The sequence below is a fragment of the Canis aureus genome, chromosome 24, assembly GCF_053574225.1.
Source record: "Canis aureus isolate CA01 chromosome 24, VMU_Caureus_v.1.0, whole genome shotgun sequence".
NCBI classification, from domain to species: domain Eukaryota; kingdom Metazoa; phylum Chordata; class Mammalia; order Carnivora; family Canidae; genus Canis; species Canis aureus.
The window spans coordinates 35,630,159-35,648,220 of NC_135634.1; the positions used below are offsets into that span (position 1 = coordinate 35,630,159).

Here is an 18,062-nt window from a genome sequence, read left to right on the forward strand (position 1 = left end):
CTGGGGACTTCTCATGCATGCTCTGCTCCCGCGGGATACAGGTGCTCAGGAGTGAGGAGAGCCCTTCCCCTCCACCTCTGCCACAGCTGGGCTTCTGGGAGGAGAATGGAAGAAGGACACGGATGCTTGGGCCAGTCTCAGCCCCAGCAGCTGGGGTGATCAGGCGTGAAGGAAAGAAGCATGTAGGCCTCAATCATGGGGTCAGGAGAGCCTGCGGAAAAAGAAGGGTGGGTAGAGGAAGTGCGCAGCCCACCCGACCGGGCGCTTCCTTTCTATGTGAGTGAGGAGGCAGGGTTATGGCAACCAAAGGCAGTGCTTGACCTAGTCCAGACTCAGTCCCCGCTGCTTCCCAGGCACTCTGCTAACATCCAGCTAGGACCCAGAAGGCACCCCCAGGCGCTCTGACAACCTGGGCCCTAGGGCCAATGTCCTCACTTGCTGCCTCCACTTCCCCAGAGGTGGCCTTCCTCTCAGACCCTGCCAGCTCCCTGTCCATGGTTGTCTCTCACTGCCTTCCTCTGGTCTGTTTGTCCTTCCAGCCTCTTGGAAAATGGACAAATTCCTGAACCGCTTCCACCTGAGCGAACCAGAAGCAAGCACCCAATTCATGACCCAAAATTACCAGGACTCGCCAAATTACCAGACGCCTGGAACAGGAAGCTCGGAGCCCAGGGACAAACCCAAATAGAGATAACTGCCTGCCAGATGTCAGGCTTCGCGCTGCAGATGTGTGTGTCCACTGTGCCCTGCCAGTCGGTCTGAGCGTAGAACCTTCGCTGGGTATGGAACCCCTTCTCTTCCAAATTAAAAAAAAAAAAAAAAATCATCCAGGGCAGACTGGTTGGATGTGTTCTTTCCTAACCTGTCGTCTTTCAAAAACTGAGAAGAGATTAATCAATGTCCAGCCCTGGGGTTTTCCTATAAATGCGAGTGGGGGGTGGGCAGGGTGCTGGGGTAGATGGAGAGGCAGGAAGTGGGGGTCCCTAGGCCTCAACTGTCACTGAGGCACTGTGTGGCCTTGAGCAAATCACATGTCCTCCCTAAAGTTCTGCTTCCTCGATTGTGAAACCAAGGTAAGATGGAGAGTTGGAGTAGTTGGTTTATCACCACAGTCCTTTCCAACTCTGACATCCAACAGATGTTGTTGGCACCTCGTACACATGTGCCTGACCTGCTAGGTGCTAGGGATCCATATGTGAACAGGGCAGACAAAACCTAGGGCTTGCTTCAGGAGTTTACAGTCCAGGCTGGGAGGGAAAGGTTCATCAGATGGCCACAAGCAAATTGCAACGAATGTGGTACGTGCTATGAGGGTGTAAGGGGGCCTGCTCTGCGTGCCAGGGTGCACAGTAAAGGCCCAGGCAAGGCCTCTCAGAGGAAGTGGTGTCTAACTCAGGACTGAAAAATGTGGAAGGAGTTAACTGTGAATGGGGATGGAGGTGGGAGACCATGCCAAAGAGAGGGAACATCACTTCTTAGCTCCGGCATCTTCCAGAAGGGCTTGCATGGCATCTTCCAGGCCAATAATATGGCCACCTGGACAGATGGGCAAAGACCAGAACATGCCTGGTCTTGCAGCCATGCTGAAGTTTGGGGTTGTACCTTGAAAGCAATGGGAAACCACTGGATAATAACTAGATTGGAGGGGAAGTAGGGGTGCAATCTGATTTATGCTTTTGCAAAACTATGAAGAAACTCCTTGGTGTCTTCGAGGCAAGGATTTTCGGTGCCTCACTCCCCTGGATGCCCTCTGAAGGTTGCTTGGCTCTTCCACCCAAGGCCCCCTTGGAGGTACCTCTTTTGCCATGGTCTCACTCACAGGCTGAACTCTGGTTCCTTGACTCCCCTATGCCCAGCTCCAGTCTTCTTAGCACCCCCCAACCCTTCACCACGCCCCCCCAACTCAGTTTCCCTCCAAGAGTTAATAACCCCCCTCTACTTGGCCAGAATACAGCAATGTCAGTGACTCACGTGTACAGAGTGCCTTGAGATCCCCAGATGAAAGAGGCAGGCTGCAGCTGGGCACAGGGTTATTACCTTCTCAGAGCCATGCCCTGCACTAGCTGGAAGGCAGAGGTGCCCTGGCCAACCACTCAGCCCAGCTGAACATATCTTAACTGGTTGGAAGATTTGAGTGCCAGCCATCTGAAGAAGGCCATGAGGTGGGAGCCTGAGTCTGGGAAGGGAATTGGACAACACTTCCCCCCCAACATTGATAGACTGAGCTCCCCACCTAAGTGATGGACACTAAATTCTGGTTCTGTAGAAGGGCCTTTGGTGCCAGCCCAGGCAGTAGGAACTCCCTCACCCTCTCGTACCCCAGCAGGCAAGCTTGTCAGCAGGGCTAAAAGAAGAACCAAAAGGAAGTGTCCATTTGCAGTGTCATGGAAGGCAGCCTCGGAAGGGGCATTCTGGGTGTGTGCGAACCTCACACTCCCAGGCTCTTCTCCCTGCAGCCCCCACTCCACCAGGCCCAGAGTGTAATTGGCAGCTCCGGTTGGTGCCCAAGGCCGGGATAAATAGCAGGTCAGCTTACTAGAGCAGCCCCAAATCGAGACACATCCTCCCCTCTTCTGCTTTTAATTCCTTGTGGCTAGCATGTTTATTTTGGGTGAGGAAAAAAAATCGGATGTTTATCCTTCGAGGAAATTATCGGCTTGCTTTCCTTCCTCCCCCCCCCCTTTTCTTTTCTCCTTGTGTTTTGGGCTTTGAGTTCAGCTGCGGGAGAGACCCCCACCCTTCTGGCCCCAAAATGTGAAAAAAGAACAAAGCTGGCCCAGGCTTGAGGCTGAAGCCAGCCCTGCCAGACGGTCCTGAAAGCCACAGAGAAGGAGGTCCAGCGCCAGGAAAGGGAACCAAGAGGGCCAGGGACTCCTGGGGAAACCCACCCTGGACTCTGCTCTCTGTCTGCACAAGACTTTAGGCCTCTTGCCCCTTTTCTTTGGACTGCCTCCTCCAGGGAGAAACAAAATGAGCATGTAGATCCCTGAGAAATCTCTAACAAAGCAGATAGGAAACATGTAGCAAGCCCTTTGCAGGGATCGGAGAGCTGACACTATCATCATCATCATCGTTATCAGATAATATTTGTTGAGCACTTTCTGCACACCAGGCGCCGTGCCAGACGCCTAACAAGTGGTATCTCATGTAACCCACTCCTGCCCAGCTTCCCGGCCTCCATGCAGATCCTCTCATTCCACCCTCCCAACAACCTGATAATGTCAGTGTTGCTATTCTCACTGTATAGATGAGGAAACTGTCATTCCCAAGAAGTTAAGGGACCTACTCCCTGCTCCAGAACTAGTAATGATGGTGTCTGCTGTGAACCTGGGCCTGTCACTCTCCCTATGCAGAGAGAAAACAGTACTCTTATTTTCCTCCCTGTGGGCTACATAAAATAAAGGCCAGAACTTCTATTTATTCAGAAGCCAGGTGGGCTGAGAAGGAAGGCTGGAAGTTCCAGAAGAATTTAAGGGGAGTCTCACCCAGCATCTGCCCTTCCCCTAGCTTCAGCTATTCTAGATCAAGTGTGATTTGTGGGAAGGGCCAACGCCTGGACACACACGGCAACAGCCTGGCCCATCCCCCTACCCCACTTGCCCAACGCTTTACCACCCTCAATGTGTGGAATCACCCCTTTCCCCAGGAACCTCACCTGTGTGACAGCTGCTCTCAAGGAAGGAAGAGAAGTGGAGGAGAAGGGAAAGAAAGCCATATGGGAAGACTTCCTGATGACGGTGACGATGGTGATGGTGGGGGTGGTGGTAGTGGGTTCAGGTTCCAGCTGAACAGCCATGGGCTAGATAGCGAGCCTGGTGGATGCATTAAGCGGTGTAGTTTTAAAAAGCACAACTTTTCTTACTGAGCAGAGCCAAATTCACATAGAATCTCTACCATAGATAGCCCTGTGACCTCAGGCAACTTCCTCAAATGTACTGGACTTGTGTTTCAAATGCAAAAAAAAAAAAAAAAAAACCGTATAACAAGAAAAGCATGGAAATAAATGCCTTCCTTGAAGATCTCTTGCTCCAGTTAGATGAGAGAGCAAACAAGGCACCCAGGCGCAGTGCTTGGCATGCAGGCTGTTCAGTAAATGCATGTTTTCCTCTCCTTCCCTGCCTCCACCTCACCTGCTTTGCTCCCCACCTGGGCCCTGGGCTGGAGCAAGCAGTGTGGCTACGGGTAGTAGGAAAGAGCCACCCTCCCTGGATGAGAGTCCTCCCCAAAAACCCCATCAGAGTCTCAGAGGCCCCAGGAAAAGGGCTGGCAGCCAAGGGATCCTCAAGCCCCAGCCCGGCATCCCCCTCCCAAGCTCAGCAAAACATTGGGAGGCTTGGATCAGGGAAGAGAGCCCAGTTCCTTAGCAACTAACAAGCATTTCCCTGTAAAGACAAAGACCCTTCACTCAGAATGCTCCTTCCCACCCCTCCCACCCCGCCTCTCCAGGTGTCTGATGTACTTTGCAGGAGTGGGGCTAGGGGCTGCCCCCCATCCCCTCCACCCCCACCAGAGGTCTAGGGGCCTTTTGCCCCACCCTCCCGACCATCTTGATATTACCTGTAATTATCCCACGGCACCTTTCATCCTGGTGCTAATTAACTTTCCCATTCTCCCCCGCCTCCCCCCCCCCCCCCCAGCTGCCGGGGAACACATGAGGCATGCATGCACACACACACACACACACACACACACACACACACACCACATGCCCGCATGCACACACACATACACAGATGCTCACGTTTCCCCCTCAGAGACCCTCGCTCCATTTTCGAGACCAGGAAACTAAGGTTACAGAGAGGAGCCAGTTCCTTACGGGTTCCCATCTGCCTCCTCAGTACTTGGAAGGAGAAACAGGAGCTGAATAGGCTGGCTCAGGGAGAGGGGAAGACGGGGTCCCCCTGAGCATCCTGGGGGAAGAGGAACCAGGAAAGAGAAAAGCCTTTGGAAAAGACTAAGGAGAACTGTGCCAGGACAGAGGTCTTGGCTCCGAGTGCCACTTTGGTGTCACCAAATGCCAGCCGTCCTGCTTAGCACAGAGAGAACATTTCAAAGGGAAAAAAGGAAATAGTTCAACAAAAAAGGAAAGGAAGAGAAAGAGGCAGAGAAAGAAGGAAATAGAGGGAAAAAAGGGATGGCCATCTGGTCTGACGTAAGTAGGAGGACTGCTTGGCCGGGAGGGGAGGACTGAGTCTAGTGCCATTCACTGCTGTGTGAGCCTCGACGAGTCAGCTGCCCTCTCTGAGCCTCTATAAAATAGCTCTAGATGGGTGTTCTCCGAGGACCCCTCTACTTGAATATTCTCCAACTTTATGTGCTTATTTTGGGAAATGGTAGAGAAAGCCTCTACCACTGTCCATTTGACTGGGTAGGGATGGGAATAGGGGAGAAAAAAGCCCCCAGAACAGGGTAGAACCTTGGGATTGAGAATTAAAAGGAGCCAAGTGCATTTGGCTGCAGAAAACCCTACCAGGAGAGCCAAACTAAGAGGTTTGCAGATGTGGGGAACAGCAGACCTTGGGGTTTCAGGAGAAACTGTTCCCTGAAGCAACAACCAGCAACAGAGCTCATCCTCCCCAGATCCAGGCTAAAGGAAAGCCATTCAGGGAGCCTAGTGGAGGAGCATCTGGGTCTGCACCCAGATGGGGTGGGGGGGGTAGAAGTGCAGAGCCTTTCAACATGCCCCAAATGAGAGCAGGACCTGAAAGCATCCCCTTGATTCCTCTTGAGCTGGAGTTCGGCCCACTGCCAGAAGTCACTTGGAAAGGGGTTGAGCTTGTCAGAAAGGCAGGCTGAGTGGGCTTCCTCCAGGGCCTGGACCCAAGGGTAAACATCCAGGAGTCCAGACAGCATCTACCCACACCCACACCCCTACACATTCACCCTCTCACGTGCTCCCACACCTTCACTCACACTACTCACCTTCACTCCCCCATACAAGCTCACACACTCTCACTCACATATATACTCACAATACTTACCTTCATGCATACACATGAACATATTCACATGCTTGCACACTCACTCTCTCTCTCTCTCTCTCTCACACACACACACACACACAGAGAGAGAGAGAAATTTGCCCTGAAGTCCATAAGGAAGCTAAGCATGCACTTTCAAGTCACCATAAAGAAGCGCATCCTTTACAGACACACTGTGGCTGAAGCCAGCATTGATGGAGTCTCTGTTGTATGCAAAGAATGGAAGAAACTACAAAAGAAACCTAACAAGTCCTTGCCCTCCGGAAGGTGTCCCTCAGGAGCCGTGTGACTGGGAGACCTAAGGCTCTCAGCACTGGAGGCAGGAAGATAGGCTAACAAGTAGGAGAAGCGGCGGGTAGGGGGGGCACTGCAGCCAGGGGAAGATGAGGCGGCCTATGGAGAGGCCCAATAGACCTGTGAGGGTCCTGAAGTAAAGCTGAAAGGCACACATGAAGACAAACCGGCCAGTCCCTAGCCATTGTCCCTCTGGTACATGCTCACACCTGTAGGTCACTAACCTACCCTCAAACCCCAGTCCATAGATGGACCTTGTGTGCATTTGCCCATGAGGATACGGGTCACCATTGTCCAGAGCTCTCCTGTCTTCCTCCCCCTACATCCTTAGAACCAGACCAGCCCATCCACACATATACAAACGTGCGTGCGCACACTTACACACACCTCTACTATACGCATCCTGCACACACATACTGTAAATACACCAGCCCACACAAAATCACATGGTGTACGCACCCGCTAGACACTCCAGGGTTTCAACTCTGCCAAGCTCTTTCTAGACATCCATACAAGCTGTGTGTACATGCATTGTTCAGCCTGGACAGTTGTGAACATAGGATTTGCATGCACTTGCAGTCTCCATATATGCATGCCCACTTTGTTCACAACCTACATACACACCAACCCATCGGTGACACAGACACACACACCATCCCTTGGAGTAGAGTGAGAACCAGACAGGGCCTAGCCCTGATCTCACTTTGCAGTCTCCTGATGCAGCAAATAGATTTGGGGCAGTAGCTATCAGCATTGTCTGTGTGTGTGTGTGTGTGTGTGTGTGTGTGTGTACATGCATGCACATGTGCCCACGCATACTTAGGGAGGTCAGATGGGAGTAAAAGGGAGGTTCTGGCAGAGGAGGGGAACAGGCCTTCCCCTGGAGTCCAGAAAGAAGGACCCAGACACACACACCCATCCTCCCAGTGGCCCTGCCTCTGGGCCCTTAGCTGGCTGCCAGGCCAAGGAAAGGAGAAGCTAAAAGTGGCCAGCCTGAACTGCTAAATTGGTCCCCAGCAGAGAAGGGGAAACGCGTCAGTTCCCTGGGGAAGTGGCCGAGCCCAGGGTGGCCACAGGCCCCTGGGCTTCTACTCCAATGGAAAAAAAGTTGCTCAAATAGATCTGACGCTTTGTTTTCGAACCTAAAATACCTTGTGGTGACTGCCGGAAGTGTGACCGCGGGAGGGAAGTGGGGCAAGAAGGGAGGGTTAGTTCGAGTTTCCATTGCGGCGACTTTTTCTTTCGTTTGGGGTCTAGAAGAAGCTCTCTCGCCAATCTGAGAGATGGCTCTGCGAGAGGGGAGTGGAGCTCTGAGATTCAGGGCCAGGGTACCCACAGCCACAGTCACCCTTGGCCCACTGCCATCCCTCCCCCTTGAGGCTTCTGAACCACCTGCGTCCTCCTGAGCCATCAGAATTTTATCTCAGGCCACCTGGTGGCAGGCAGCAAAGCTGACCCGGGGGAGAGGGGCTGACACCAGTCACAGGTGACTTTGCCTTCAGAGACGTCATCTTCCTTAGTGGACTTTGATGTAATTTTTTTTAACTTTATTTATTTATTTAAGTCATCTCTACACCCGGCATGGGGCTCAAACTCACAACCCTGAGATCAAGAGTCACGTGCTCTTCCGACTGAGCCAGCCAGGCACCCCTGATGTAATTTGCTTTAAACTAAGATCGAGCCTAAACAGAACTTTTCAAAGAGCAGACAATAAATGAGCTGGACTACAGCACAGACCCACATATTCTGATTCCGTACTTTAATGTCGGTGGCACTGGCTCCAAAATGCAAAGAAGGGAAGAATTACTACATAAAACAGGATCTCAACATGCACTCTCCAACACTCTCCCCTTCTCTTTCTTTTTCTTCACATCACCACCTCCTATAGATTTACGGATTGCCCATCCCCACCCTGAACACTCACGAGGCCTTGCGTCTCTCCACAGCAAGGACTTCCAAGTTTTCATCCCTGCCCCAATCTCAATGCCTGACACAGTAGGTGCACAAGAGATCACTGTCCTATGTTGACAACAATTGGGCAGAGGCGTAGCCATCAAACAGTTCTGTTGCCTCATGGGGACTTGTTAATTCAGAAGAGGCCTGCTAGACACCAGACCCTGGGGACAGGTGGTAAGAACGTGGGCTGGGAGGAGGACACAAAAGGTAAACAATACAAAATCAGTAGTGGTTCCTGCCCCTTCTGAAACATGTGAAAGGTGGGAGGTGACATGTATCCAAGGATTCCACAAATAAATGTAAAAAGGTAAGAGGGATGATGGCAACCTAGAAGTGGTGTCTGCTTATCCCCTGGTCCCCTGGGAGGGGGCTATCATAGGAGAGGCTTTCCTGAGTAAGTAGGGGCTGAACCAAAGGATGAACTGACCTGATGTCCCTCAAAGACATCGCAATCCAAGAGAAAATGCCACAGCACAGTGGGTGCAAGGTGCTGGGCCAACAGGATGGCGGTTTGGCATTTGGGGACTCGCAGGCCGCGGGCCCCTGGCCCCTGGATATGGAGGAGGATTCGAACTGGTGGCCGCAGAGGGCCAGTGGTGCGGCTCCGGCTGGGGAGGGAGGGGGGCTGTGAACCCGGGCTGCAGTTCAGAGGCGGCCTGCAACTCCGTCCCTGGGTGATATTTACCGGCCTTTAATGACAGCAGGGTAATCACCTTAATGAAAAACTCCCTCCGGGCTCGGGGCGGCCAGACTGCGATGAGGAAACTGGGAGGCATTTCGAAGCTGCTGGTGACTCACGCTGAATACGCCCCGAGCCTGCCTGCCATTGGGCGCCAAAGACTCCCGGGTCCCCTTCCTGCTCTGCCCGCCACTCCAGCGCCGCCTCTGGGCTCATCCTGGGCCCAGGCCCACTCTCATGGGCCAGGCCACCAGCACTCCTGACTCCCCATACTGCCACCCTTAGCCAGGCCAGTGGCCAAGCCTCCTTTCTCTGTCCCTGGTGTCTCCCAATGCCCCCCCCCCCCCCACCATTTGTGATCTCAGCTCCCCGGCTGCCTGGGTTTGGGAAGGGCCACCCTGCGATATGCTCAAGGCACTCTGAAGATTCCGGGCCCTTATTATGGGCTTTGTATCCACTCTGCTAACCCGTTTCACCACCAGTGCCTCAGTTTCCTGGACTGAGTAGCAGCAGCAGCTCAAGATTCTCCACGCCACCCCCCACCCTGCCCCCGGGTGGCTGGAGTATTAATTACAGTTTGTTCCTGACTTTGAAGATGAAAAATGCCAAGGATCATTACGACTCAATTAACGGGGCTATTACCACTTGAGTTTATGTATGATTAATCCTACCCCGCCCCCAACCTGGGATCCATGTTGCCTTGGACTCCTCAAGCTCCTTCTTTCTCCTGGATTTCATGCCTGGAGTTAGCCCCATTTCCTGTTTCTGCTAATAACATCCGGAATGGCCCAAAAGAATCCTGGCACATCATTCTCCAACGAATAGGTATGGAGCACCCCCATAAGCCAGGTTCTCACTAGGGATATAGCAGTGAGTGTCACAGACCCAAGCCTTTGCCTTTCTGGAGCTTACATCCTAGTCAGTGTCACATGTCTGATGGGATCCAGCATGTCCAGGCTCAGTACTGGTTCCTTCTCTCCCCTCTAGGGTTCCTCATTCATCTACACAACAAACCATGATCAGGCCTAGTGGGCATTTTGAGAGAGAAGTCCCGGAAAGACAATGCTAATGGGTTCCATTCCAAAGATGAAAAAAAGAAAGTTGACATGAAAATGAACCTGGGTGGCTCAGTCAGTTAGGGGTCTGCCTTCAGCTCAGGTCATGATCTCAAGGTCCTGGGATCGAATTCTGCTTCAGGCATCCTGCTCAGTGGGGAGTCTGCTTCTCCCTCTCCTCTGTCCCTCATCCTGCTAGTGTTCTCTCTCTCTCTCTCTCTCTCTCTCAAATAAACAAAATTTTTAAATATAAGGGGGGAAAATCATAGCTCTTGGCACAGAATCCCCTTCCCCTCTCCCTCCCCTCCTGTCTGTGTCGTCCCCCCTCCCCCAACCCCACACTATGGGTCTCAGCCCTCCTCAGGGCCTTAATCAAGCCCTCCCTCCCAATGGGGCCTTCCCGTCTTCCTGGACAGGTGTCTCCTGCAAGCCTATGGCAGTCCTTCCACCTCTGAACTGTGCCCCCTCGAAACCTATAGCATGTCTTGTGCAGGGTTGCTCCTAACACAGCCTCATTCCACATTCCCCGTAAGCTGGCTGCTCCCTGACAGAGAGCAGGAGCCCAGTCTCAAGTTCACTTCCCTCCACAGAGTACACAGGAAGGGCTTCCTAGATGTTTGCCATATTGAAGCAAGAGAGGCTAAGTCCCAGACCTAGAAGTACCCCTGACAAAATTGAATTTTGGTAGACAAGGGGTACCCCATCCTGCAGTGGGATGGCTGGGAGGTAGAAATGAAGGGACCAGGTAGAAAAATCCAAGTGGGTCAGGCTGTTCCTCAAATAGACCACGGGTCAGAATCACCAAGGTGGGCCCTTGAATTGGGCCAACAAGGAGAGCACCCAATGGGACTGGCCCAGGGCTAGTGCTTGGGAGACAAAGAGGAATAAGACTCAGTGCCTCCCCTCCAGGAGCTTGGACACCATTCTCTTGTCTTCCAGTAACTTTCTGGGTGATCTTAGGGTAAACAATTCTGAACAGCTCAAATAATTCTGCAGTAACTGAGAGAGAGATATCATGCCCTTTATCCTTTGTACATTGTGCCCCAAGACCTATCAGGGAGGCTCATGCCAGCAGTAAAACTGATGGGCAGACTTCCAGTGGGTTCCAGCCAGCTAGTTCCCCCAACCCTCAGGGTGATGGGACAGGTCCTGGGGCAGCGTCCGTCCTTTACCTCAGGAGCTGTAAATAGAGTTTCATTTTCTAGGAGAGCTAAGGCATGACAAAGGTTAGGAAGCCCTACCTAAGCCATCTTGGGGAAAGAGGATCCTAACATGTCTTAGGCCCCAAAGAGTCATTAACTGCTTTTCCCCAGATCCCAGATTTTTGACCACACAGAACAGCCAAAAAGAATACAAAAGTCTGTCTCCAACTCCTCACCTTGATGAATGAGGCAAAGGGCCCCCTTGTTTGAGGCTGACAAGGGTCCTGAGCCAAGGAACTGGTAAGGGACAAGGATCTCAACCACAGCTCTCTGGTTTCTCACAGGTGTCTCTTACACGGCTGGGAGAAGAGGAATCTGCCAGCCCCTTAGATCCCATGGGTGAAGTCTGCACCCCTGCAAGAGGCTGGCTGTGCAGAGAGCAGCAAGGGAAAACCAGTTCCCATCTCTCTCTCCATTTCTCTCTCTCTCACTCTTTTTGTTCCTGCTGAGTGCCTCCCCCACTGTCCCCTCACACACATTTTCTGGTTCATTTCAGATGACAAATTTCCTCTTTTCAAAAAGCCCCATCCCCCAAGAGTCCTTTCTGCAGATATACTATCCCTCCCAGTTGAGAAGGGGGCTGTCCCACAGTGGCCCCCAGGGGCAATGTCGGGCCTTCTGAGCACATGACTCTACTTACCTTCCATGAACGCCTAAGCTAGCACAGCAAAGTTCCTATTGTAAGGCCTCATCTCCTGACCCATGCCTCCTTCTCCACGAGGATCCCAGACCAAGCTTTACAGAACACCCACCTCTATTGGGAACACTAACGCGTCTCCTCCTAACCCTTTCTACAGTGGAATCCTGAAACAGTGGATTAACAGGCCTGGGAAGAACTTAGAGGTGGATTGTCTGGTCTGGTTCCTACCAGAAGCCCAGGAACAAGAGAGCCTGGTTCAAAGTCCTATAGATAATTCACAGTAGAACGCAGAACTCCTGATTCTACTCTCCACTTACCCAACCAGCAACCTCTTTCCAAGTCTCACCTTCTAACCCAAGACCTGCCTTCCTTCCCTGCTCCAGCCTGGCCGGGCCCTAAACTCTCAGCTTCTCTGTCCCTATGGCAGTTACTCACAGCCTTGGACTTGTGTCTAAGGAGGGGGCTCCAGGACCACTTGGGGGCCCTTCCCCAGCAAATGTCACTTTTTAACAAGACTTTCTCCCTTTTGGTCACCAGACCTGCCCCCAAATTGCTGGAAGTGTGATCAGAAACGATCCCGATTCAACATGATTATAAAGAGTTACTTTGAATTGGGGCACAAGCAGGTGTTTAAAATGGAAGAAGGGGGACCCTTGGGTGGCTCAGCGGTTGAGCATCTGTCTTCATTCAGGGCGTGATCCCAGGATCCAGGATCAAATCCCACATCGGGCTCCTTGTGGGGAGCCTGCTTCTCGCTCTGCCTATGTCTCTGCCTCTCTCTCTGTGTGTCTCTCATGAATAAATAAATAAAATCTTTTTTAAAAAATAAAATAAAATAAAAATAAAATAATAAAATAAAATAAAATAAAATAAAATAAAATAAAATAAAATAAAATAAAATAAAATAAAATGGAAGTACATGGCTGATGTGACATGGTCATGGGACCTGAGCTCAGAGGCACAGTGACCATTCCACCTACTGAGAGCCCTGCTAAAACGCTGCCCACCCACCCCCACCCCCCTGAGTGGGTAGCCTCCAACTGTCCCCTGGGCAGGGGCTCTTCCCCCACCACACACTGGGTCCAAGTAGCTGCTGGGAGGCAACATTCCAAGGAACGTTTCTTCTACCCACCACCTTCTCCACAAGTTCTATACCTATCTGTCCTATTACCCAGCTCTGCCACTTATTTCTTTCTCTGGCAGCCATGAGGAGACAAAGGTGGGGATGAAGAGCAGTAGCTTGGAGTCACAAGGCCTTGAGTTCAAATGGCAGCTCAGCCGCCTCCTGGCTGGGTATCCTCCAATGAACAATTCGGACACTTTCCATTTTTTGAAAAAGCAAAATGTTAAGGGGGCAGCCCTAAAAACTTTTTCACTGGATTGTTGTGAAGAATGAGGACAATGAAGCAATGAAGTACGGCCACGGGGCTCCCATGGCCGCGTCTTCTGTGGCTTCAGGAGGAGCACCCCATTCAAAAGTCTTCATGGGTACCAACACTATTTCCCCTCCAAAAGCTTCTAGGCCAAACCCACCTGGCCTCAGCTGGCTGTTGTCATTGAACAAATAGCAATGACCTCTAGAATACCAGGAAGAGATGGCCAGGGAGATTCCCTCAGTGACCTGTCTGTCCCCTGTGCACATCCTGTGGGGCACCCCAAGATGGAAAGCAACTACATTGAGACAAGTGTCAATCCAGAGCAATACCGCCAGGGTGGGCCCTGTACCCACACAGGTGCCTGGAATGATGTGAGGAGCCCACTCTCTGCAGGCCGGCCCTCCCGCTGCTTGTCCCTGGGCCTGCTACCCACAGTCACCTCATTCCACCAGTATTAATGAGCACCTACCATTTCCAGGGATCATGCTAAGCACAGGGCTTCATTCCTTTGAGTGATTTCCTACCCTCTCTAAGCATTTTCTTTGAAAATGCAGATTGCCTCTGAGAAGAGCAGTGCTATAATTGCTAACACCCCAGATTGAATTAATTGGGGGGAGGGGGTTGTTGTAAGATTGCAGAGAAAGACTGGATATGTTTAGCAGAAGGGGAGCTAAAGTTTGGAGGTGACTGCAGAACTAAGGAGCAAGACAGAGCAACCACCTGGCCTCTCTTGGGGCTGAATTCCTAGGGCCACATGGACACCTTCCTTCAGCCTTCCATCAAGACAAACGTACCTATTGCCCCCATATGTGGCAGATGTCCCCACAAATGCAGCTGGCAAGGGAGCTGGGCTTGGTGGGAGAGAGCAACCAGGGGCTGGGAGGCCTTGGCCCTAGTGCAGAGGGGCCGGGCCTGCCTTTCACCATCTCCAGGCCCAGGACGCCCTGAACCAGTGCCTACTCGCTCCCCAACAAGTCCGGGGCTTGGAGTTCAGGTAATTAGGCCCTTGGCATTCTCACCTGAGCCCGCCAATAAACCTGAGACAATTGCCCTCGGCCCCTGCTCAGGAGAGAGAGAGGAGAGAAGGGGGAGGAAAGGAGGAAAAATTTTTTTCTCTGCTGGATGCAAGGCTTGGCGACCAGAAGGGAGAAGGGTATTAGTCTATAAGCAGTCACTCCAAACACCCCACACCCACTTCATACCCAGGCTTGTCCCCACCTGCCACAGAACCCTGGCCTCCATCTGCCACCATCATCCAGGCTAACAGGGGACACCTGTGGGGGCTCCTACCTGAAGAGGAGTCAGGCAAGAATGACCCCTGCTTACAGAGGCAGCCTTTCCACGGCAGGACTCCTTCCCTGGCAGAGGAGGGACGGAAAGGCATGAGTCCCCCACCTCACCCCAGGAGCCAGAGCCACCCTCCAAAAAGTCTAGAAGGATGTGCCAGCGTCTTGAAGTGCAACCGAGTAACTTCTCTGCACCCTGTCTTATGTCACCCCCAGCGCTGGGGGCTGGTGCTCCTGCAGAGTGAGGACATTTCTTTAACCTTGGCACAGTGCCCAGCAGGTACCTGGCGCACGAACAGGACATTCTTTCTCCCCTAAAAAATAAACCCCAATGCTTCTTGTATATATGATCACATGGATAGGGGATATCTGGCCCTCAGTACTCCCTGCATCACTTATACGCACCCTTAAGATACCCGGTAGAGTAGGGGAGAGTATAGTTGACCAGTATTAACTGCCCTTTAGGGATCCCTGGGTGGCGCAGCGGTTTGGCGCCTGCCTTTGGCCCAGGGCGTGATCCTGGAGACCCGGGATCAAGTCCCACATCAGGCTCCTGGTGCGTGGAGCCTGCTTCTCCCTCTGCCTGTGTCTCTGCTTCTCTCTCTCTCTCTCTGTGACTATCATAAAAAATAAATAAATATTTAACTGCCCTTTACAGGGTACCTTCAAGGGGGCTGGCATAAGTACTCTATGAGGATTATCTCATTTAAAGCTTCCTAAGGCATAAGTACTATTATTATCCCAATTTACAAATAAGGAAACTGAGGCTAAGAAAGAAATTCAGAAATTTGCCCCAGGTCACACTGAAGTTTTAATGAATGCTTATTTAATTGAACTGAAGGCTCCCATTCTTTGTCAAAAACTAGGAGGAAGCAGGTGGCAGGCAATTTGCCCCCAAAGCCTCTTATCCAGTCTCACCAACAAGTAAGCAGGCGGTGGAGCAGGCCTCGGAGGTCTGCTACTTGCTCCTCTCTTCGATGCAACAAGTGCAGCTAGCCTAAACGTGTTTGGGGGCCCCTCTCGGGAGGGGCTACACTCCTCCACAGTCTCTGGGGGTCCTGGAAGCCTTCAAGGATCCCAAATTCTCCCACTGCCTCTGCCTTTCCTAACGCGGGCCCCTATATAACAGGACTGGGGTTTCCAGCTCCTCACTCTCCTCTTCTGGGGAGAGGTCTGGGCCGAGGGGGAGGGGGTGCATCACGGCAGGGTCCTCCGGACTGGAGCTGGGCCGCCCGGAGGTCTCCCGCTTCCTTCCCGCTACCCCCGAAGGCTGAGCTGTGCCTCGCGCGGGGAAACAAGGCCACTGCAGTCACTACCGTGGCCTGCCGCTCGCGCAAGGCCGCGCCGCCCCGGCGGCGTCCCCTGGCCCCGGGCGGGAACCCGCCGAGACCCCCGCCGCCTCCGGGTGCCCGCGCCGCAGGAAGCGCCGCGGAGGGGCCAGGTGCGGGCGGGCCTCGCTAGTCACCGCCGCTCGCCGCTGCTCCCAGGCTGCGGCGCTCCGCGGCCAGAGGCCAGAGCCGCTGGCTAATTTTTCACGCCCCCCAGACCGCCTCCCTAGGTGACGCTAGAGTCTGTGCGGTTCCTTTAAAGGCTGCGGGTTCCGTTCTTCTTTCCTTTTCCACTGGATGCCAAAATATGCAAATCCGGGGACCGGAATCGGCAGCCAAATCGAGGAGAAGGGGCGCGGCCGGCGCGTCACCGGATCCGCTCCTTGTATGGCTCTTCCCGGCTTGGCCCGCCGCCCCGCGACCCTCCCTGCAGCCGCCGGGGCCCCTCCCGCGCCCAGCCGGGCTCACACTGCCGCCCACGCCCCCGGGCCGGCCGCTCGCCCCCCTAGGGAGGGAGCCGGGGGCGGGAGGCGCTGCATGCCCTGATTCCGGCCGGAGCCGGGGACCGCTGCAGAGCGCTCCCTCCCCGCGCCGCGCGGGCGGAGGAGAGCCCGGGGGCGCAGCGCCTCCCCTGGATAGGTGTGGGGAGCCTGGCGGGAGCGGCAGCAGGGGTGGGGTGAGGGGGCTCGCGGGCGGCGGGAATCCCTCCTTTACCAAGAACCAGAGAAGATCCGGGGGAGGCCGGACCCTCCCACCCCCAGTTCTCCGCCGCGCGGAGGGGAGGGGAGCGAGGTTGTCATCCACCCCCACCACGATGTGCAGCTCGGGAGTTCCTCCCACACGTCCCCGGCCCGCGTGGCCCTCCCACGGAGTGAGGCCCGGGGATCCTCTCTTCCTCCTTGTCAACACTCCCACTCCCCCTGAGAAATGCACGTTCCCCCAACCCCGACTCCCCAGCGTGGGGAAGGGGGGGGACGCGGGATTCACCGCGCCCACGCGGCCACCGAGGAGGGAATCCTCCCACGCCAAGCCGGTGCCGGTGCCGGTGTGATTCGGGGTCGCTCCCCCACGCTCCCTTTCTCTGCTCCGGCTCTCCCGCGGCCCGGCCGCGCGCGCTCCCTGAGCAGGCCTCGGGGAACGCAGCAGCCGCCCCCGGGATCTGCTGAGGCTCCGGGAGGTGACAGCGTCCCGGTCGGCAACCGGGAGGCCCCTGACTGCAGGGCGCCGGCAGGCAGCGATGGGGACAGCCCTGTGGAAGCGAGGGGGAGGGGAGGGACTAGAGGAGGTGGCTCGGAGACTGTGGGTTCGGCACACTCCTGCTGCAACTCCGTGGCGGGCCCTTCGCAGGCAGCCACAGACAGCGACTGCGCCTGGGCCTGCTGGGCCCTCCTGCCATCCCGTGGCCAAAGGGGGTGCTTTGGAACCGTTAGGGAATTATCAGGGATTTGGTGCACGCGTCCCCTATCCCCTCAACTTTAGTCCTACTGCCTTACCACCCAGACCGCACATCCTCGACCCCCAAAAGTGCTGGGTGCTCGCCTCCGCGCAGCCGCGCTGCAGCTAGAGGCTCCGGGCCACTGCGCTCAGCAGGGAGTCAGCGCCGGGTCAGCGGCCGGGGAGCAGCGGGGGTGTGGGCGGAGAGTCAGAGGGAGGGGTGGGGATCCTGGACCCGCGGTCCCTGACACGCAGGGCTCCTCCTCGAAGGGACGCGCTCCCTTTCTCCCCAGGCTCAGGCAGGGTCTTAGACGCGAGGGCAGCGGCGGGAGCGGGGTCGGAGCGCACGCCTTCCGGGTTCCCCAGAAGTTCGCAGGTTGCAAAGGGACCTCGCCGAGGGTTTCCAATTCCCTTTCTCCCTGCTTGGGCTGTTGGCGGCCACTCGCGAAGAACTCCGGCCCCCTGCCCCCCGCCACACAAGCGCGCTCTGGTTGTGCGGACCAAAAATAAACACACAGGAGGTTATTGCTTTTTCAACTCCGCGCTGCGCGCTTTACGCGTTGCGTTCAGTTGCTTCCCTCTTTCCTCTCTCCTCTCGAATTTTCCTTCTTTCGTCTCTTTCATTTCTCTCTTTCTCTCATTTTTTTAAGATCTGCGAGCTTTGCGGGCGCCGCATGTTGGCTGCGGCCCGCTTCCTGCTTTCTAATGTTCCATTGTGAGGAGCTTCCATTGTGACGTCGCGCCCCTTCGGCTGGGCTTTGTCTGTCCATATATGGGCAGCTACGTCACGGAGCTTTCCCGGGGCTCAGATAAATAGGCTGGTGGAGTTCC

General features: G+C 54.3%; 1 protein-coding gene across 9 annotated transcripts in view; it reads left to right on the forward strand.

The window, feature by feature from the left end:
* The window catches only part of PEBP4 (phosphatidylethanolamine binding protein 4), a 247,070-nt gene extending 246,246 nt beyond the window's left edge, over positions 1 to 824 (forward strand). For 7 of the 9 annotated variants that reach the window (XM_077868849.1, XM_077868846.1, XM_077868850.1 and 4 more), the window contains one exon: positions 540 to 821. In XM_077868849.1, coding sequence (XP_077724975.1) covers positions 540 to 688 — 149 coding nt within the window. In that variant the 3' untranslated portion in view covers positions 689 to 821. Of the gene's footprint in view, positions 1 to 539 lie in introns of all 9 variants that reach the window. The other 2 variants (XM_077868843.1, XM_077868842.1) reach the window with 2 other exon arrangements.
* The last annotated feature ends 17,238 nt before the right edge of the window (positions 825 to 18,062 follow it).